The 23,525-nt window shown below is 40.8% G+C and overlaps 1 protein-coding gene across 5 annotated transcripts in view; it reads right to left on the minus strand.

Annotated features, from left to right (window-relative positions):
• The window catches only part of UNC13B (unc-13 homolog B), a 206,101-nt gene that overhangs the window by 152,611 nt on the left and 29,965 nt on the right, over window positions 1–23,525 (minus strand). For all 5 annotated transcript variants that reach the window (XM_032095623.1, XM_032095621.1, XM_032095619.1 and 2 more), the window contains exons 4-7: window positions 20,465–20,582; window positions 19,400–19,523; window positions 11,514–11,584; window positions 8,316–8,373 (exon numbers count right to left, since the gene is read on the minus strand). In XM_032095623.1, the coding sequence (XP_031951514.1) occupies window positions 8,316–8,373; window positions 11,514–11,584; window positions 19,400–19,523; window positions 20,465–20,582 (371 nt within the window). The remainder of the gene's footprint in view (window positions 1–8,315; window positions 8,374–11,513; window positions 11,585–19,399; window positions 19,524–20,464; window positions 20,583–23,525) is intronic.

A 23,525-nucleotide genomic window follows, 5' to 3' on the forward strand; every position in this document is an offset into this window, starting at 1 on the left:
GAGGGAATAAGTGACCTCTGAAACCAGCTGAGAATGTTCCTAACCACTACTGCTTTGACAGGAAAAGGCCTCATGGTTGGCACAACACTAGTCATCGTTTGAAACTGCAACAAGGAGAAAACCAAATGCTAAAACAACCCTCCTGGATTGTTTTGTTACAAGCTCTGTCCTTGGAGGAGAAGCTTTACCACCTCCCATAGATAAAAGAGTCCTCCAACTGACAATGCCAGCTACTTACCTGTCCACCTCACCACTACCAAGTTCCTTATGAACAGCATGAAAATCCCAGAGACTTTCCACACCCAAGGCAAATAGCAGTCAATGCCAAGCATGGCAGGGTGAGGAGAGGAGCAGCTGCCCTTAGACAGCAGCTCCTTACCCTGCACATGTTCTCCAACTGAGAACCAGGATATGCTACAGCTATACACTGGGGAAGGTAACGCTGCAGGAGCAGAGAGAAAGAGATGCAGTAACAGAGAGTAAGGGATTTTCAGCCAGAAGCTCAAAACTCCGCTTTTGTTTGTTTTTACTAACATCCACTTCACTTTAGTGTCTAACATTTTGGAAAAAAAGATGACTTTATTAAAGACTCAACACATATGCTGCTTCATTTAGGATTCAGGAGCTAACAGTATATATCTCAGTCCTTCAGCATAATCGCAGAAGACCTGGGCTGACAGTCTTGATATTTTGAAGGTTAATGAAAACAGAATTTCTTTTTAGCCTTTTCAAGTTGTTTTTCTGCTCTATAAAAATAATACATATAACCACGATTTGTTAAGAAAAAATCCCTTCCAGATCACCTTTGGGAACAAATTTAACCTGTACAAACTCGAACTAGAAACACCAAGAGTCCAGACAGAAAACGGAAAGTTGTAATTCTAAAACCATACAACAACATACACCAATACATGATACAGACAAGTCAGACTAGTCACTCCATGTGCTCTTAAATACCAACTGTGTGTGTCTTGGTAATCACATTATTTTGTATTTGTAAGTTTCAGTACTCAAAAAATGAGGTTTCATATAAACCTCCAATTAAGGACTAAGCAATGCCAGCAGCCTGGTGTCTTGGAAGCTACAACGTTTTTGTCATTAACACATTTTGCAAAGCACATCTAAGTTCTCACTGTTAGCTGAATATAACATATGCTTGTTCTGTGCCTCAGTTATGCAACTATTCAGGGAGGAACTCCTCCTCCCCACTTCACACTGTCAAGCCTGGATCAGCAGGGACACTGTAAAAAAGCAGAATATTCCAAGTCTTTAATGCAGTCTAATTTTACTGCCCGTGTGCCATTTTGTTTCATTTCTGTTTACAAGCCTCTGAGATTGGCTGAGACCGACTATCCCTGTCAGAACGTTATCATTTGCTGCTGTCCATTGCTTATAGTCATGCTTGTGAACTATTTAATCCTCCTGTTATGAGCTTAGCACAAATGGAAATAATCTAAATAAGTTTATAAAAACAAACTAAACTCCAGGTAGTATATTTGATTCTGATGAAGTACCATTTGAAAAATGTTCTGGTCAGCTCTTTTTTCCTAGGTTTAATAAACCTCCTTTCCCCCTGGCTAATACTCTCAATACAGTGTGAATAGATCTTAGATTCCATAAAAATCTACATTCTTCCACTGTTCAGTGTACTTTCCAAAACTAAAAAGGTGATATTTTAGTGGAATAACCTTCTAAAATACAAAACATACATTGAATAGCTTTTTAGAAGGAAGTCAAGTTTCCAGTAAGCACGATGCCAAAGAAGGTTTCGTAACAAGTACCACCATTTCCAGTTCAGTTTTGGAACACTCCAGATGAGGGCCAAGGCCTCCGAACAAAAGGAGATGAGAAAGCACAGGAGGCAAATGAGCTAAAAGGATCTGACAGAGACAAGGACAGGCACTGGAGAGTGACACTGAAGTGCTCTCCTTGCTCCTCAATTCACCACATTCAGCTTATGCTGAAATTTTTGAGTATTTTATTTCACTAAATGAAATGGCCCTTCTGGCGACCTTTACTTTGGCTAAACAAAATCAGACTGAGATCTGAGAATTTAAGCAGGGCTTGGATCACCATCAAATCATCGAGAGTACCCATTAAGTTATTACAAGCTTGTGCAACTCCTTAGTAACCATAGTAAAAATGATCAGGCAGAGTGCCACCTAATTTTATCTTCAATGGAAAAACTGTAACATTTCTATCCTTGCACTGATACCTAACATGGCCATCTTTGTCTTCCAAATTACCAGGCTACCAAATCACACAGACCATGTAAACACAGCTACAGACAAAAGATTTATATACCCTTTCCTGAGATACAATTCTGGACTACAGGTGATAACTTAACATTACATATATGCATAATAGCAAAGAGGAATATAATGTTCTACAGCAGCTGAGATAAAAGATTTGGTGTCTTTTTTTCTTCTGATTTTTAATCTTAGACTTTCAGTACAAACCTCACTGTTCAAGGACACATATTTATGGCTTTTGCATGAAGTTGGGCAATCATTTTTCTATCAGTTTAAAATTTAAAATTTTTTAAAAAGTTTATATTTCACTGTTGTAACAAAATTCAAAATATTTTGCTCCTATTGCTATGATATTAAATGATGACTAATAAAGTTTAAAGTCCTTAAAAAACTGAAATAGAAAAAAAGAGAAGCTTTCATGAAGAGCACTAGACAAATTATGAAAGCTAGAGTGTTTAAATGAGCATTTGCTTTGTTTGATCACCTTTTATAGAGACACTTGTCAGTACTGGCATTTAATAATGTCAGTGTTCAGCATTTCAGTAAGAATTTTACATTAGGAGGGGTTTATTTAAAAGTAAAAGCTTTATTTCCTTGTGACCACCTTTCAGAATGCAGCCCATACTCTACAAAAACAACAACAAAAAAACTATATTTAGACAATCATCAGCAAATTCAAAGCCCTAGAATTCTCTAGAGTTCAGCAGTACATCAAACTTTTTTACTGTATAATGTCCTAATATAGCCAGTATTTTTATTTTTAAATTCCATATGCCGAGTACTTTTCCTTAGACATATCCAGTCCTGAAGTAGCAGCTTTATCCCAAAATTTTAGCGCAAACCCTTGAATCTGTGTTCCTTTTAGCAGATCTAACACGCCTTCAGCCAGCCCAGACAGTGAGTGCCACAAAGCCACTAGAAAACAAATATCCCAGAGGGCATTTATCCTAAACAAAGAGAAACAGGAGCTGCCAGTCACCCAGAAGCAGAGAGGCCAAGGATCTAGCTTTCCCAGCCCATCAATAAACTACCACAAAAAAAGCTCATACAATGGTTCCCCTTGCATGGACTAAGGCAGTTTTCCTTGGCCCAGCCTAAATAAATAAAGTCATTCATATGTGCTGTTTTGAATTACACTTCCACAGAACAGTCTTTCAAGTTGTAACTGCACTGTGGCCAGAAGTTCTACTCTTACTAGAGCACAGCTATTTAATGAGTGCAGCACAATCTTCAGCGTCACCTACCCTTGAAAAGGGTAAAATAATCATTGACTTCTTTCTCACCCTTCCCAAACTGGCGTGGACTAGAAATGCTGTAGGTGGCTGCTGACCTCTGTTGTCTAAGTGCAGAATCAGGCTGGTAACCAGAAAAAACCAGCAACAATCCTGATGTATAGCACACACCTCTACAACAAGGAGGGTAGTGTCACCTACCAGTATTCTCAAGACAACTATGCTGCCTGACCCTCCACTATCACAGATCATACAGCTCTATGAACAATTAGGAGGGTCATGTTCTGGTCTTCCTGATGCACCAGTGGAATTGGAGCTCCCCCCAAAAAAAACCAAAAACAGTGAACATCAGAAATGAAACCTCTCAGAGTCAGCCTCTGTGGTACCTTTGAAATAGTAGTGCATGCGAAGGTATTAGAAGAATTTTGCAGAAACAGATTTCTTCAAATATCAGCGGCAAAGAAGGGTCACCACGACAAATTGATCTGGCACCAAATAACAAACAATCCTATAATGTGTATAAAACATTTTGCCAGATTTAAAGTAGATAAAAAGCTGCTTATGTACCTCAAACAAAACTAGCATTTTTTCCTGCATGCATGTGCACACACATGCTCCAGAGAGCATTAAGAGATGTAATCTTGTTCCTTAGTCTTTCCCCTTATGGCAGGCCAAGCACACGCTGGCTTTGGTTCTTTCTGCTGGTAAAACAGTTTATCAGAAGCTATTGCTTCTTTTGTTGCTCTTACCAACCTACAATCCAGAGCCAAGTAAAAAATTTACCTTCTTCTGGTACAAAAGAAGCACACCAAAATCTACAATAAAATACATACACGTGCACAAAAAGAAAAAACAAACAAACAAACAAAAAAACCCCACAACAAAATGTTACCACCCACCACAGCCCTGGTAACTGGGGATTTTACAGAGCAAAGGATTCAAGGAAATAGAACAAAAACATTGAAACAGAAAAAGGACAATAAAGCACTCTCAGAAAAATTATTAGTCAATGATAAGAGGACAGACATAACTGGTTGATTCAGTGGCACCTAGGTTATCTTCCCTGAGAACAATATTGAACAAACCTGCTCTCTTCCAGATTTGTAAACTCCCTGACAAATGGTGTAGGGCAGTATTTAGAATAACTGATATTAACCAAGTCTGCCAAATTGATTCTGCAAAGATGCAGAGTATCTTTCTCATCCCAGTTTGCACTGTGACTGATCCAAGTTGGAGCTGCATTTAAAATATTCACAGTGTGACTCACTTGTGGATTATAATGGACTTTCATGTGTCCAGAAATGGTCTTGAGCATACAAGGAAAACATATCTGTAACTCCTCACAATAACTAACTTAGAGCTCATTGACTCAATGCCAAAGTAATCAAACAATATGTTTCCAATCTGCGTATTTTAAAGTGAATTTCCAGACAAAATGTCTTGCTTTCTTTTCAATTTACATTTAATTTCAGGTCACGGGTAAAAGCCAATATGGAGATGCTGCAGTTTTCTAACAAAAAATTAATAATTATGACTACATTTAATAGGCAAACAAAACTAGATCCATGGACTCTACAGTGCTTTGCTTATTGCTTGGGATCACTGAAAGTTAAGTCAATTAGAAGCATGTGATCTTTCTGGGGCAGGAGGAATGTATAGGGAAGCATAGCAGTTGGGAGTTAAAAATTAAATGGTTAAGTATAACAAAGGAAAGAGGCAGGGAGTGCCAAAATCAGCAGGACTTAGAAAAGATTGTACATACAACAGAACCACCCGCCTCATTTAAGAATAGGTAGGAAGCCCAAATCCCACATTACCTCAGAAATTATGGGTCAGACTCTTCTAAGAACAAAACAGCATTTGAGACTGTGAAAGGAGGCCTGAAAGCTCAATAATCTCTGGAAAAATTAGAGCTCCCAGTAAGGGCTGAGATTTCCCATGGCACCATGCCCAAGCAGCAGCCCATATACGACCAGAGACAAAAACCCACCCTCAGATCAGAGACTGGCTTTCACACGGGGCCACCTCTCTTCTCTCACATCCTGCTCCATCCTTCTCCCCCTCTCTACTCAGGGGAGATAGAAGAACCAGCAGCATCCCTGCAGGAAGTGGGAAACCACCACAAGAAAACATGGTTTCGAAAAGGTAAAAGATGTGCAGAAAGTACAGATGCAGAAGAGGGCAGAAGAGGGCAGAAGTGTAATCTAATTTTAACATGCAAGGACATGTATTTCGCTAATTAAAGAACCTGATCCTGCCTGCTGGAGTAGGATTTTCTCTAGCTGGAACAAGGACATCAAAATGGTCTTCTGAGAGCTGCCAGAGTGGCTAAGCAGGATGCCAGTGATACGTGCAGTTATGTACCATTACGTTTTTAAGTGCAAGTTATATGAAATGTTTTGCAGCACTTTTGCTCTATAGAGCATCAGGTTTTAAGATAATTTTGTATTTTTTGAAGGATTGGGAAAACATTCTCGCGGAGTAAAACCTACTCACATTGAGCATGTTTTTTCCTCCTTCTAAATAAATACTTAGTCTGCTGTCCAGCAGACTGTGTCCTGCTCCTAGCAGTGACCATACCTCATCTGGCATATCTAGATGATGAAAATGAAAAATGTTGTGATGGAAAATTGGATGAGTCTTAAAAGTGTTCTTGAGGGTCATTTTTATTATATCTAAAAATACACCTATCAATTATTTACCCACATGGTAAGTAAGAACACTCCATATTGAACACATTTTAGTGTGGTGAAGGACACCCACCCTGCTGCTGTGTCACATGCAAAGGCCAGGTCAGCTTTCAATAGATACAATCTGTGCATGTTCTGAGTTGAACTCTTGAGTCTCAAAGTACTGTGCTGTATCGAGGCAAGCTGACAACTCTTATGCACAAGTTCATGCAGGCAGAGTTCATTTTTCAAAAGTACCTCTATATTAAATGTCTATTTTGTATTTTTTCCATGTAAATAGATATTCATAGACATCAGATACTTTCAGGCAGTAAACAAGCCAAAGTACATGCAGTGCCATCAGCTTTATTGAAAATTCTTCAATACATTAACAACAGACTGCTATGAAATGTTTAACATCCATTCTAACGAGTGTTTTAATCTCATGAATGATTATATTAATTCTTATGTGACATTAATTGTTCAAACCACGGGGCCTTCAACTGAATATTGCAAAAGGTCATTTTCCAGCAAGATGCAGGCTGTTAACAGCCAGCACAACAAGGACGGCTGTAGGGCTGCTCCTCGCTGTGTCTGTCTGCAAGAGCCCAGCTGGTTCTCCAGGGGAGAAACCAGCTACAGGGGGATGTAAAAGCACCCTGCTGTGGGAACAGGTGCAGCTTATTTTCCCTGCACAGAAGCATTCCCTCTAATTTACCCATACATCTCAATACTTAGGAGATTCAATCAAACCAGCCTCCCTCAAACAAAAGCAAAGCCCAGGGCATAGAGCCAGGAAAATAATTTCAGCAAACAACATGTTCATTTCTTGGACACTTCATACATCAGACAGTTTTTCTTTGACCTTTTGACATTAGGGGTTCTGCACACTATGTTAGTATGATTTAATCAAATATTAGTTTCTCCCAAAATGTTTCTTATTTGTTGGCTTAACAAATCAATTGTACCCTTTTGACTATTTAAAAAACAAAACAAAACACACCAAAAAACTGAAAAACACAACAACAACAACAGCACAACTAAGAGGAAAAAAACCAAACTAAAAAACTCCACATACACCTATTTTTTTTAAAAAAAAAAAGGAGGACACATTCAGTGTTACCAGAATGAAAGTATTACTGGAATACTTTGATATAGAGCTGTACATGTTCCAGCTACACAGCACAATCAGATTTCCTAGGCAATTGGTTAATGTCTATAGTTGGTTGAAGATACTTTTAAGATAACGTAACAAAAAGTACACAGAGAAATTAATTCTACTCAAAGAAGGTAAATAGTAATTAGCATTTCCTAATGTTATCAGTTTTGAGGAGATCCTATAATCAGCCTAATGGATAAACAGCCTGCAATGTGTAATACGCACATCTTACAGGATTTTAAGTAGAGGATAAAAGATTTGTTTAAATTATGAGACTTGAATTTTATTAATGTTCTTGCCAAAAGTAGATAACACATTCACAAGAGACATCACTGAGCTTTCATCTATTGTATGTTAAAAGCAGTGTTTCAAAAATCTAATTTTGCAGATCATCAGATACATCAAGTGCTATGTTATTTTTCCATCCATGTTTTCATAAGCATAAAAAATGCAAGACAAGATAAGCAGAAATTAGTAAAAATATTTTTTCCATCCATCAACGCAGCATTGAAAAGTAATATTGAAGAAATTAGACATCAAGTACACAAACCTCTGGTGCATTTTAAAAGGCTACCAGTAGTACTGGTCTCCATCTATTTTCTCCCTCTTAAAATTTCATTAAACAGTAATAAAAATTATATTTAACAAAGGAAGTTTTAAGAGAACATAGTCTAATGTAGTCAAATAAATAAACACAGCATTTTCTTACTGGTATAAATATTACAAGGGCCTGACAATCTCAGGCACTTTGAACACATTTTCTGTTCCTATTGCACACAGCGACAACAGCAAGTTAAAGACTCAATGCCTGATTTCACTTCCTGGCATCAGAAGCTGCAGAGCAACATTTAGAGGAGGACAGCTTTTCGTAACTGCACAGAGATTTAAGTACTTCTAGTAAGAAATACTCTTCAGATGTACCATCACTTGATAACTGACCATAGAAGGAAATCAAGTACACTGAAAGAGGAAAAAATATTGAAAATAAATAAGTCTAACTTACAACACTGGGAGGCAGCACTGGGCAATGGTTTCTTCTGGACTTCCTCCTGAAAGGAATACTAAAGGAGGGAAAAAAAATAGGAAGCAACATAGACAGATAAGAAAGCAAATAGTAACTTTATGACAGCATGCCACACATAAGAGAAAATATCCCTAGTAGTATCAAAGTACAATATCTATAAGCATAATATCCATAATATATTCTCCTTTATAGCTGCATTTAAACACACTCCCAGAAGTCTCCTCTTTTCTCATGCCAAAATCACATGTTACAAAGTGCACTTCTGTTTAAGGTAAAGTCTGCTTTAGAACAAGCACAGGCCCTATTACCAATTCTGAGACCTCCAATTAGACATCTGAAAGACCTGATTCTCCACAACTTAATGCCAGTGTGACAGGGAGCTCCAAACTGGGAATATGCCTGTTTATATCTAGACACTCCAGTACAGCTTTAACAGTTCAAAACTCATGTGGGCTCACAGCAACTCTGCAGTATGAGATGGAAGCAGTAAGGTAATTACTGTGCCTGGCAGGGCAAGAACACAATGTCTGCCCAGCCAGTACTTGCAAACTCTCCTGTGATCCACTTTACATCCAAAGTGAAGAATTTTTCATCTCATTTAATACTAAATTAGAGAACACTGAGGTATTTAAATTATTCAGCTTTGACTTTTTACAAAGCAGTTTGTTACAGCATCAAAGCGTTCCCTAGGGGAATGCCAGTGGTTTCATTTTGTTATTCTCTCCTATCTTGTGTTACATAGAGATATGAGAAAATTAGGACAATTGACCAAAATAATGAGAACAGTCTTTGCTAGGAAAAAAAGATCTGACAACAAAGGAAGTGGCAAACTTATCAAGCCGGTGCTGCAGCCTGTGGAAAACGCAGCCACCAGACAGTCTCTCCTTGGATTTGGCACGGATTAATGACCAGTTCTGTGCATGGAAGGTGACAACCCGCAGACTTCCGCTGCGGTTATCTTCCAATCTGTGCTATTTAAAATGCACAAGGGATCCTGAAAGGTGGTTAGTCTTATCATCAGCAAACTGCCAACCCACTGAGTTAATCAGGATTGTGAAAACAAGAACTGCCGGATCTCACAGCACTGACTGGTTGACAAAGTGGTGAAAGGAAGTCTGCTGATGAGCAATTTCAGTAGCACAGGACAGCAGTGGGTTCTGAATTACTATCCTCAGAGATCCCAGAATGGCAGCAGTTTGTTATTTTTAAGGCATCAGCCCGACGGCTATAAGGAGTCCCAAAATGAAAATGGAATATTAAGTGTTTGTAGGAAGAGAGGCTGGAAAGCATTTCTGTGACACCGTATGAACTCTAAATGAACCTGCTTCTTGAGTACTCCTGTGCAGCTTTAGTCTGTTCATTCATCGTCTCAAACAGAGGTAGATGAACTTAAAACAAAGAAGACAAAGGCACAAAGTTGTCCTGTGCTAAAAAACACTGTGCAGACCAGGACTCTGCAGCCCAAAAGGTGAGGTCTGTAAAGCTCAGTGGCACAGACTGGATGCATGAGGATCAGTCATTTAATTTCTCCAAATAAACCTGCCTCCAGCTAGTTTCTCAAACACCAGGTTTGTTTGCTCAGAGCAATTAAGACATTTCTTCAGGCAATGTACAATTACGGTGCTGAATTCCTTTGCACAAACATAACTGACCTGGGTGCATTTAAAGGGCAACTGGCATCCACAAAAGAAACTCCACTGAGTGCTGCTCAACACAAGGATACTGCCTCTGTCTCTGGAAGTTCCCGAGCTACAAGTCACTGCCTATTAGGGGAATATGCAAGGAAGATCTCATCCCCTTTCTGGGTGGTTGGCAAATGTGGAGAACTTTAGAAGAATCACCTTAGGTCAGGCCCTGCACAGGTTTTTTTTCTCCTTGGTCACAGGAAACATCCACAATAAATCTGAGACCACTAGGTCACAAATACAGAGATATTACTTTGTTACTGGTATTTGAAAAAAGCATGCAGTTACTGGTACTTGATAATGGTATTTGATAAAAGCATGCAGTTAAGCAAGCAATGCATGGCATTGCAGGAAAAGGAGAGACTCGGAAAGCTCAGGATATCTTTCAGCAAGTACCAGCTTGATGAAGCACTAGAGGGCACCTGAGCCTCGCTGAAGTACCTGGACTGCTGCTCCAGCCCACAGAAGCAGGGAGGCACTACACCATCATCACTGACAGGACGACTCAGACTGAGCTTTTCATCGACTCTTAAAGGCTCTCAAACTTCTAGGAAGGCAGGAGAGCCTGCCCTAAAGTCTTTTAATTTTTATCCGCCCAAATAATGGTCTGTCCTCAGTCAAAAAGAAAATCCACCTTAGTCTCCTTCATCTGCACAGTAAACCAAATCACTGATATAATGAACAGAAAAGAATAGATGAAGGATCCCAGAACAAAAACCTCCTAAAGTCATTGCATTGGGAGAATATTTTGCAAGTTATCTTGCTATGGAAACTCTTGCTATGGAAGGAGACTTGTCAAAGAGTTTTCACCAGCACCATGTTCTTACTCAATGTTCAGATCAACACATGAGTACTGGGCTTTGTTAAATTCTTCATTCCTGATACAGGTATTAACATGTTAAATCTTGTTCTGCAAACAATATGAACTGCCTCTCTTAAAAATAAAAAAAGTAACCTTTATTTTATAGCTGCTTAGCCAAGTACACACTAGAGCCCAGAAACCAAAGTCATAGCTAGCATGTATTCTAATACAAGATTCATATAAACTGAGCTTTTAACAACTGCATTAGGATAACAGCCAACAGCTCCAACAGTCCTCAGTTCAAATAAAGATTCAATATTTTGCTTTGCATTCTTCAAGGAAACAGTCAACTGCAAAAAAGTCCTTTTTGACTTGATTTCACAAAAAGAACCTGCCACAGCCGGTCAAAAATGCTTTCACTCTCTACTCTGGTAAAGCATGGTGTTGCCTTTTCTTTGAACATATTCACATCAACAAAACATTATTCGAGCACTTCCAGCATGAAGAAAAGTATTCCTCTCCTTAACACTAAAGAGTACACTTGAGAAAAGAGTTCTCCAAGTAGTTCACGGAAGACTTGTAAATAATCAACATTTAGCAGTTACCCTAATCACAGGGATCTAATACAAAGAATAAAAGCTAGTTATAAGACATTCAGGGCTAAATTATTCTTTCCGTTTAGATATTTACCTCATCATCTCCCAGTGAATTTACTTGTTCTAATTTTCTGGTCCAGTATCTGGCCTCGTCTTCGGGGATATCTAAGTCAAAAGAGTAAGTCACACCACCTTATTAACCAGGCAACTTTGTATTCATCACCATTAGCAGTACAGATCACATGCACAAAACCCACATATGATTTTGAAGAAATAGGACTGTCTTACGTTAGCACTCAGATGGAAAATAAACATTGTAAGTAGTAGCACAGTTCAAGGGCTTACACTGCTTTCTTGTTTAAAGCTGATTAACCAAATGCACACTTACACAAAGGTAAGAAAGAGAAAGACAGACTGGTTCACATTTAATTCAAGTATTAGTTTGATGGAGAGCCATTTCACAACAGTATTTTAATACACTTGCTTATGCTTGATAACACATAACAAGAGCCTCTCCTGGAGGCTTTTTGTAACCTCAGCAGAACACGGGCTGCCCTTAAATAGCAGACCTTATGCACACCAATAGCACACCTCCTGGAGTAACCCAGATTAGGTACCAAAAAATAAATGGTCTCTTATTTCTTTGCCAGCAATAAGCCAAATCTTTTGAGTGAATCAACAGAGTTACAGGCAGTCATATTCACATGAAAGCACATTCTTACTTTTACATCACACTGCAGCTTCATTGTGAAGTGAATCACAACACTTTTACCGTCTAGAGGAGCTACCAAGCTGACAGCAAGTAGAAAGCATTATCACTTTTATTTTGGTAACTATTTTCTTTTTCACACTTTGAAGTAATAGAGTGTCCTAATGGAACACTGACTTCTGCCACTCAAAATTTCCCCTTCCAAAGCACATGCCTGGAGATGCAGATAACCTGCTGTGAAAAGCTTAACACAAAATTATTTAGGGATGGGGTGGTGTGAAAACATTGGAAAAGAAAAAAAATTATTTGGGTTTCTTTTGTTTGGGTTTTTTTCTAGCCACTCAACATTCCTGACTGTAGCAACTTCTGAAATCTGGCTATTTATGGCCTGAAACTGCACTACTGCAGAAACTTCGAAGCCCAGAGAGGAAGGAAATGGAGGGAGTGTTCCAGCTAAAAACACTACCAGCCCTGCAAGCTGACAGGAAGATAGTGCTGTACCAGTTCAGCTGGTTTTCCCATCTCCTGCAACTCTTTACATTTTCAGGTGGCCTCAGGAGGAGCCAAGAAGTTTACATCCAAGAAGTTTGTTTCCCTGCAATGAACTGTACCCCATGGACACCACCACAATGATACAGTAAGCTATGCACTGGCAAGAATGGGAGAATCAGGGCAGGGTGGCCTCCTGATGAAAATGTGATTCCAAAAGTCACATCTGCTCTCACTCCTCACAGAAAAAAAGAACAGGATTTATTGGCTTTGAGGGAATGTCTCTTCTACATGTGTCTTCTCTCAGCCACACAAACCATCATCTTATGAAGGCAATGACCCCAAAACACTGCAGATAATAGAACACAAACCACTCTTAAAAGGTACATGCCAGATTTAGTGGAATTGCAAGCTTCAGCAGTAGATATTTCCTTGGACTATGAATTCATGTCTACATCTCTGTAACAGAAACACCGCTGAATTTTTATGCAACTAATCTCACCCACACAAGGGGTTAAAATACTCCCCACTTGAGAAAGTATTATGGAAGCTTAGTATCTGTCTCCAAAAAACCCGCACTAAGTAGAAAAAAAGACAACCCATTTCTCCTTGCTTGGAGGGAGACCAAAATAATTTATTTTAACCAAGACACACAAAGCCAGCTGCTCTTTCTGATGTACATTACTTTGTTGTTAAAACCTATTAGAAAATAAGGTAGGAGAAACATGAGAGAGTCTTCCACAACTACAAGAGTTGTAGAAATACATACATGTTTTGATCATCAGGGCTGTGGATCACAGCTGCACAGATTTATTAGATAGTCTCTGCACAAATTAGGGTTGGCATTCAAAGCAAATCTGGACAGAACTGATCTAGAAAGAATGCATTAGTGAACTGACGAAGTTTAGGAGGACAAACTCCAACAATGACCTGAAACAATCCAAAAATTACCACAAAGCCCATGGAATTGTCTTGGAAACACATCACTTCTCTAAGAGATAAAGAAAAACTCATGAAATGAGAATTAAAGGTCAGAGCCCGAACCATTCAAATCTGGAGCCTGAAATCAAGACTAAAGAGATTGAGGAGGGGTGAAGCAATGATTACCATCAGCACGGCAAAAATTGAGGATGTCTCTTAACACTTTCACATACACCATGGTGCAGCGGCATGCCCAGGCAACAAAGAGCAATACTTGTCTCTTGGATTTACTGGTCCTGTCTTACATCCCAGATGCCCATTTCATAAACAGAGCTATCAGATTTTTACTGCAGGATTCCTGCTTCTATTAAAACAGCTGCTTATGCAAGTCAGAGATAAAAATCAGCTATTGTCTAGATAACAGCTGCTTTAAGGACATCTTCTTGATCTCAGAGAAACTCTTGTCATCAATACTAATATCAGTAAAATTACTGTACAGCAAACTTTAAACATGAAGCAACTGGCCTGTGATCCTGAGTCAAGCTACCTGCTCAAAAGAAATGAGAAATTCTATCCCAATGAGATACAATTTTCAATTTTTTGAGGAAGCTTCCATTACATTTCGCCTCAGTCAGTGGTTTCGTTGAAGCTGCTTCTTTGGAATGCACAGAGTGGAAATCCCTAGTGCAGAGACCACAGACTGCTTGCAAGGCCACATCCACTGCCGAGCTCCTGCATCACTGCTCACCTTTTGACTACAATGGAAATTACTCCACTACCTTAACTGCTGCTACAAGATAAAAAGATGAACTAGTCCAGAGAGAGGCCACATGATGCCATCTCAGGACTCGACACTGGGTGAACAAAACAAGCAAGGCCATGTGTCAGTGAAACAAAACTGCTGAAAAATAACAGAGAGGAGAGATGGGCAGATAGCTTCAATAGCTTTTGGTGCTTATTAATTTGAAACCAACAAAGAAACACTGCAAGCTTTACTATCCTTGCCCTTACTGCCATCCTCAGCTGGAAGCTGAACCCCATATTCTCTGAGCTCCTGGCTTTCTGGGCCTGAATCTGTGGGGTCCATAAGCAGACAGAGACAAGGCAATAGATGGGGTGGAGGATCAGTAACTCCCACAGCATTACTCAGGATTGAAGGCTCCAAGCTAAGCTGAAGAGAGATTCCTGGGGACATGAGCAGGGGTGTGGGTGGAGGTCCCAGCTCTGAGGCTGCTCAGAGCAAATAAGCGTCCTGGAATTGGTACACAGCAGCACAGTGACTCGTCAGAATGAGGAAGGAAATAGAGGAGAATTTGGTGCATCCATACAGACCACTTCACTCAGTTAAACTCCCTCAAGTAGCTAAATATGACAGCATTCCTGCTTAGAGACCTCTAGCTTGGCAACAACCAGGCATTTCAGCCCTAAAGCTTTTCTTCTCCTCAGGTTTGGTGGTCCTTGCTCTGAGCCTTGCACATCACCTCGTGCCTTCTGAGTTTTTCCAAGCTAGCAAGTACTGGGCTGGTGCAACACCCAGCTTGGCAGGAGTGAGAACAAGAGCTGAAATCAAAAGTGATACCCTCCCCACTTTCCTACAAGTGTTCACCTAGCTTCCCCTCTTCCCAGCTCCAAATTCTTCCCTTTCCCAATGTATGGGAATCTTCACAAGTTCTCACTGAAATGATTTTGCTGAACTGAGTTTTTCTTTCTGTTCGGTTCCCAAGACACTGTAACGAAGCACATTTACCCCACTGCATGGTTAGATGCAGAGCAGCATGCTCCCAGCCTGGGAGTGTTGAGAACACTAAAAGCATCTTCACTCCAATTATGAACTAGAAACTGCCTGACACAGAACCAAACTGCGGTAGTTTGGGAGCCAAAAGCATTTTTGAGTACTGCATCCTGTGAGGGATTTGTACACAGTCACTGCACTTCTAAAAAAGAGGGACAGAGTAAAATTGCTATCAAAGAGAACAATTTTACACTTGAAAAGAAGCATCCTGAAAAGTCTGTGCCAACACACACTCACTGCATCAAAACAATAATAAGATTGTCTTCTCCCTACCAGAAAATTTTCTAAACCAACCAAGGAAAGCTGTATCCCTTCCTTGTCTGTCTTGTTCCAAAGAAGAAACAGATAGGATCAGAGGAGAAAGTGGCTCCAGCCTGTCTTGGCTAACAACCACTTCTTGCCATGAAGAAGGCAGTTTATTGCTACTTTTAAAAGACTACCAGGCACAAAAATGCTTCTCACCCTAAAGGTTAATATCAACTCTCACTAATGTTTCACATTTCCCGTCCTCTTTGTTGCAGTTTCATAGCAGAGGATTTTCAGTTGTTCTGTTTCTGAGAGACTGAACATTCAAGAACATGGGGCTGGCAGAGAGCATGAGATGACAGCCTGGTCCCCAGCACTGCAGGCCATCATACAGGTATGCAACACAGAAGGGCCCACGGATCTGCCCTCCCCTGTACAGCATGTGCTGAAGTCACACTAACTGACCACAAGGCAACAGCTGCATCTGGAACATGCAGTGGGACACACAAGGGACATATGAAGGCCACCATCAATGTTCTTTGTCCCATTACAAATCTGGCCATTGACAAAGTTTAACTCCTGCATGACCTCAGGAAAGCTTATCTTCTGTCACCAGGAGCAGAGACTAAACTCCCACCAGTCTTTGTTAGGAGACAACTGCTTCCCAACTCCAAGCCTGGTAAATACTTGAAAACAAATTCATATGAAAAAAAAAAATTTAAAAATCCCTAAGTTGCCTTCATCGTGTACTACTACTATGAGCATCAGCATGTTTTGCATTAATTTCAGCTTTAGTGGTTGCCAGTCTCCAGAATACCAGGAGACGAGATACCAGGAATGAAGAACCTTGAATGTATCAGGTGGAAGCAGAAGCAGCAAACTAATACAGGATAAATATAGTGCAAACAACAAACCAGTTTCTAAATCTCTTTGCATACCCGATCATGTTTTACATTAATGACTTCAGCTTTTCTGGTTTTCAAATTCATTTATTCTCTTTTACAAACCCTTAAAAACCTCTCAAGCTCCACCTAAATACAATGAAATATTTTAAATACATCGAATAACCTGGAGTACTGCATCTGTGTGCATCTAAACGAGACAGCAGCCAGAAATGATAGAAAAACGACAGAAGCACAGCCAAACAGGAGAACACACAGGTTTTTTTAAAGCTGCTATCCCAGGCAGCAGTGTTTTACCCAACTTGAAAAGCAGCACAAGCTGTACATGAGCCCACACATCACTCTCATTCTCATGTATCTACAGTAGCCAGGAGATCTTCACCTGGGAAACGAAACATGATACACAATGTTCCTAAGTGTCACTCCAAACCTCCTGTTATTAAAATCTTGCCTCTACGGCCCAGCTGCTGACTTAAGAACTTCCACAACACATCAGTGATCCATTTAGTTCCCTGTGTAGGTTTAAAGCAGCAGTTCCCAACTCCTATGACAGAGAATTTTAACATGTAGGGCACTAAGAATCCATATTGCTGCCATCCAGCTGAAGGGAACTGACCTGCGAATCCCTTGGGAGAGATGCAGAGGCAGTGCTGTGAGCTCCATGCACCCCTCCAAGTCCCACAGCACCAGGGCAAGGAGACAGAGCCTAATCCATGGTGCAGAGTCCTTCTCTGTCCCAGAGATGATGGCAGAAGACACTTAGTCATGGTTTGAGGGGAAACACCACAGGAGAGGGTGACATGGGTAGATGCCAATTTCTAGAGGAATATCACACACCCTTAGCGTCTCCTGCTTTTCAACCCGCTTCTGACCTTGCCATGGCACCTCAGACTGAAAATGGAGATCAAAGCAAAAACTGCAGCACTCTTCAAGAGAAGAGCACCCTTTGAAGAGCTAACTCATGCACCCATTTTTTCCTAGACATTATGCAACCCTGGACAGGCAGACAACTTTTCACATTCTAAAACAAAAACCCTTCAACACAGTAATATGGAATCTGTGTTATTCCACTATTTCGCATGGTAAGCAAAGAAATAAGTAATAGGTGTGCTTTAAATGATCAATTGTGTCAAAACCAGAAGAATCAGGAAGTCTTTTTACTTATTTACTGCTCTGAATGAAATTCTACTTCTCCAAATATAAAAATGTAAAATAGTAGTATAAATCACCCCAAAATAAACAAAGAAAAACTCCTCTGAGTATAGTAGTAGGGAGAAAACACATGATTACCTGAAGTATTTTGATTTTTAAAATTCAGATGTTCTAACGCATCTACATGGAATCTGTTTTCTTATACTTGAAAAAAATACCTCAAAATGCAAGCAGTCCAGAATATGAATTGCAGAACAAAGCAAATTCTCTTTTGGACCCTCTCTGAATACAAAGGGAGACACCAGAACTTCATTTTGTTTTAAAGCAGTAACAGTTTACAAGCAAGCATGTCAGAATGAACTTAGATGAGAAGGCAGTGGCTACAAGCCTTGCCTTCAGCTCTGTGTGCTTGTTCTGTCCCTCCCAGAAGCCTCAACATTTGTCCCAAAGAACCAAGATTTCCTTGTGAGGTGAAACAGGCTTGTTCCTCCTCTTGCATAACAAGTAATTTCAGTAATAAACTTCCCATGGGCAGCAGCAGTGAAACACCAGGATATTTCCATGGGGAAGAGGGATGGCTCCTGACCAACATCAGACAGCTGTCAGGACAGCTGTGGTGTCAGGGTACCTCCTCCCCTTTGCACACTGGACTGTAGTTAAAGAGCAGTGCCACTACATCTACAGAACACTGCTCCCCCTGAGGTACATCCATCCAGGGGACTGTGCACTCACAACACAAAAGACAATTTGTACTGACTCCCCAACTGCAGGGCAAAGGCCTGCATCCTCCCCTCCACCAGGAAGCGGGGTATGAGACCCACAGATGTCCTAACTTCTTCCCACAACAGATGGACAATCCTGACAGGGGCTGACCAAACGCCAGTGCCTGCATAACTGCTCTACCTCTGCTTAGAGCACAATACAAATTGCTCACACTGACTGGGGCTTTGCAGCAAAAAGGATGCACCAGGCAGAGGGAGAGGGATGAGCCTTACAATGACAGAACACTTTGAAACACTTCAATGCTCCGTGCATGAAAAAAAAATAGCACAAACCCCAAAAACATCACCTCTGTTCTTGATCCCAAGCATCAGGTGAGAGCTGGAAAGAGAAGTTAAGCCTGGGATGCATTTTGGCTAAGGACTTACTTTTGGGGTTTATTTGGTTTGGGGGTTTTTGTTTGCTTAAGTAAAATAAAATTTTAAAATTACATACAACTTTACTTGACATCAGTTTGCTCCAATTAGCTGCTTTTCCATATTCTGTATTTTTCAACCACAAGTAATTGCCAGAAAGGCAGTTCTTACAACATTAAGTTATTTATATACTCTGCTAATGATGATGTTCAGGAGCACTAAGCATTAAAGTTTCACTAACTGAACTGCACATGTCTGAGAGGCCTACGTGCATTCACCACAGAACAGCTCTAACAACACACTCTGCCTCGTCTACAGTCAAATTTGTCTAGATTCAAAGAAGCAAATGCTCCCTGCTTAGGAAGAAAATGTGTGAACACAATCCTGAAACACTATCAGAAGAAAAAACTGCTGCTAGTCTAAATATTCCAGCACTCAGGGACTTTCAAATATTTCGTACTTATTCAGATCTTTTTACAAAGAAGCCAAACAAAAAATGAATACCAGCCACATGACCTCCACTAAACTACACTGACAGAACTGAGAATGAACACAACTTGATTATAAACCTCAAGTTGCTCCCACTTTCTCTCCACTGTCAGCATCCTGGGTAAGTTATGGAAATGTACTCACCAAATGGTAATTCAAATCTTGTGTCCAGCAAAATTTTATGAGGAGTTGGGTTTTTGGTTCCACAGATTTCATCATGTTTCATTACAACTTCTGCCTCCAGCGTAGACCACTCCCCAGGACCTTCCTATGAATCAAAATCCTTAAGTGAACAAACATTCAAGTCTGAAGAACTTTATGCACCAACTCTCACACATTTGCTAAAAGAGTTCAAAAAGAGCTTTACGACATTATCAACTCTATTTTAACATCAAATTACATCCATTCAGCATGCACTGGCTTTTTCCTTCAAACTGGATTTTTTCCAAATCTCAGACGCATCTACCAGGGCAAGCACCAAAAAGAAGTACTGCCTTCTCAGTGGAACTGCAAAGGTAAACCCTCAAAGGCAGGACTAAGGAGTGCCTGGACAGCAAGAGAAATTGAGCACCAGCAGACCTCACAGCCACACTGCAGGGCACCTCCACTCTTTTCCTTTTATGGAAAATATAATCTATCTCTCCCTGTTCAAATCCAATAATCTCCTAAGTAAATACCCTGAAATTTGAGTTAAAAATGCTTAGCTGCAACAACTGCCAAACTCAGTAGTTAGGGTAGTCACAGTCATTGGCACATCCTACTTCCTACTTCTGTCCATATGTATCAGCACAGGTAGACACCTTTTAATATTGCAACCAGAAGCCGTACGAAGATACTGCAGATATGCTCTGGGCCTATCCTGTCAGCTGGAAAAGGCAGAGGTCTTTAGCAGTAAGTCATAAAAATCTGAGCATCAGACTAAGCAGTCAGTCCTTAATATTTCAGACACTTGTCTGTTATGTGCTCCTAAACAGATCAGGCCCTAATTCTTGAGTCCACACAAGTGAAATGACCCCTGCGTAAGCTCAGTTGTGATCTCTCTTCAAAATCAAAACCAACGTGATGAGACAGCCCTCTCTGCTCACTCAGCCTTTCTGACTTTCCAAGTGGAAGTTTTGCTGAGGAGCTGAGTCTGGGCTGCATCAGGCCAGATTTTTAACACATTGATTATCAACACTGGAGCAAATAAAGGTTCTCTGTCAGCTTAACCTCATCAGATTGGTGAATGGCCTTCAGAGCAATCCACACAGTCCCAACCAGGGTGTCCCATATCAGTCCTTTGTTCCATACTTCCACAATTAGGCCCAGGTCCAGCCGACTGATCTCACTGCAAGAAAAGTAAAGGCAGCACAGATGAGAAAAAAGCAGAATACCATCTAATTTTGTTTAATGTTCTGCATTACCACCATGACTGTACCACTGAACTATTTCCATAGAGCTGTGTCAAGCTACACAGAGCTCCTGGAAGCGTGTAGCTGAGGCTGCTCATACTCACAGGGAACACCAGTTTCTAGTAATTCACAGTTTAATACTAATTACACAAAGAGTGCAAACTAAAACCCTGAACTATGTCATGCATGAACTGCCAGTTGGGAACTCATCTCTGCAGCTATGTACACAGGAGGAGGAAGTGTACCTTGGACCAAAACCTAGAGGTGAGCTATTCTTTGTCATCAGGCACCCCATTTCTAACAGAGTGGGTGTCTCCCTTGGCAGCACAGCAACACAAGTGTACTCTGGAAGGTGCAAACATGCCAATACTTACCTGTGAGTGGAGCTACTCCGTGCCAAAAGTAACAGTCCCAAATCTAACATAGCTGCATCAGAAGCACTAACTATTGCTCAGAGCTCTGTTGCACCACTTCTTCTCCAGCACCAGCTACTTCCACATGGCCACTGAGTGACAGGTTCTTGGAAATACTGATCTGAAGGTTTTCACAAACATCTCTCCTCTCATTAACAAAAGGATGCATCTCAAATTTGCTCCTTCTCAGTGTTTTATAGCATTTATGCCTCACTTTTGCATGCTGGTTTATAACATGCCTACGTCAGAACAGCCTTATACATACACAGCAGACACGGGTAAAAACAACAGAGAAGAATCCTGAGCTGTCTGTTGATACCGCAGCTGTCTCCCACTTATGAAGAAAGGCTATCCCCTGTAATTTTTCGATCTCAGGGCCTCCCTTTATTGCAACTGTTAATCCCCTTTATTTTAACTGTTAATGTTAAAAAGTAGCTATCTTGGACAGTCAGTGCTGCTGCCCTCTGCCCAAATATATCCATGTTACAGCTATCAAGGAAATTTAAAAAGCATTTTACTCCCTTATTGACTGTCACCACATCCAAAATAAGAAAGAACTGCTGCGATAAATCCAAGCATCCACTTGAACTTTGCCTCCTTCTTGCAACTAAAAGAGAACATCATATCTACAAGGTTCAAGACAAACCCTACAGCTACAGTAAAGCACATTAATGTCTACTTTAAATCCAAGTGCTTCTGTTCTTGTTTGAGATGCAGGAATTGAGGTCAGAAGTGTTCAGTATTTGGGTGGCTCAGTCTGCAACAGTTCAAAATCAAGCTCTTACAACCCTTCTATGAGTTTACTGCTAGCATCTTGTAATCAAGTCTCCAGCATCCTCTGTTCCGATAGGGTTACTCAGTATGGCCAACAGCTCTACCAGCACTGCTCTGCCCTCACCCTGCTTGATACTCATCTGATTTGCAGGCTGATGATGACTGGCTGTCTGCTGGTTGGAATACTGTGAGGCCAGAAAGGGAAGGGAAGGAAAAAATACTCTGTTTTCAGTCACAGTGTCAAACCACGTACTTTGCCTCAACATATGCTGTCAGAGCAAGATATTGGTCATGATACACCCGGAGAGAACTCCAAAGGACAGGTCACCAGGTTAGAATAATAAATAAAATGCATTTCTGTACAGTGGCTTTGATTGCCTTTGTGTCTCCCTTTCTCCACCTTCTGGTTAGATGCAGAACAGCTTCTAAGAACAAAAGAGCTGAGACCGAAATTTGGTATCCCTCCCTTTCCATACGCACAAATAAATAAAGGCATTTCTCACAACTTCAACACCAATTTAATCACTGCCTTCTAAACATCAGTTTGCACTTTCACTCGAGGTGTTTCCTGCAAATATGCAGCAAATACGCAGCAAATACGCAGCAAATATGCAGTTCTTTTAAAACTCCTTCAAAATTCGAAGATGTCCCCAAGGAATACGTGGAAGTGCTTCACTGGTCTGGTAAATAACCAAATCTCAAACAACCCCAGAGCCCCAAATTCTGCAGTGTTACATCTCACAAAGAGTTTGGAGCAAAACCAACAAACACAGACAGGAAGCATTTTTTTGCTTTTAGTCTATTCTTCCACTATGCTTCATGAAAAAGGTAAACACTGCACAGACAGTAAAAGCATCCTTCCCTTGGGGAAACACTGCTGTGCTCAGAATCCTTTTCCAACTCCAGAAAGAAAAACAGCAAACTAGAGAACAGCAGTATTGGAATACCAGCGCTATTTCCCCTAGGACAACTTGATGTACACAGGATCATGCAAAACACATTCGTTCCCACATGTAATATATCTGTTATGAAGAGACACCAGAACTACTGTGCAGTTGCCTGGCTAAAGCAGGGACAATAATGGCGAGGTAGTTCAGCTAATATTCTGCTTCCATATCCCCTAGCAACTAATTATGGAGCGTCTCAGTGACCTTACAGCGCGCTAGCTAAGCTCCCAGCTGATACCAGAGTGCAGCTTCAGGAGCTGCTTGAAAGGAGGGAGGAGGAGCAACCACAGGAGCCTTCATCCAACACATGCAAGTGCTTTCCTTGAATCACAGCTGAGAAGTCTCCTCTGTAGCTGGCCATGTTTAAAGTCAGCTCCTGCCCACAGGATGAGCACAAATCACCAGCAAAAACAGTTAGTAGTTTGGGTATGGGTGTGTGATTTGGAGGACAGGTGCAATTCCTTATCCCAGCCTTACCCAGCCCTGAATGTTTCACATCAGTGACAGCCATGGCCTCTGTCTGACCAGGAGCTGCAGAGCTGAGCAGATGGTGGTGTTCAGGAGGATGTGTGTTTCACCAGATCCCAAAGGACAGGCTCCAAACTATCTGTGCAGGAGCACACACCTCTCGTGCTGCTCCAAAAGCAGAGTGCCACCAAATAAGGGAGGCGGGAGCGCAGCTATGATGGAAACACTGTACTGACCCAGGTGACCTCCTTAACCCTGAGGTAACAACCTGCCACTT

This window comes from Corvus moneduloides, chromosome Z (genome assembly GCF_009650955.1).
Source record: "Corvus moneduloides isolate bCorMon1 chromosome Z, bCorMon1.pri, whole genome shotgun sequence".
NCBI lineage: Eukaryota > Metazoa > Chordata > Aves > Passeriformes > Corvidae > Corvus > Corvus moneduloides.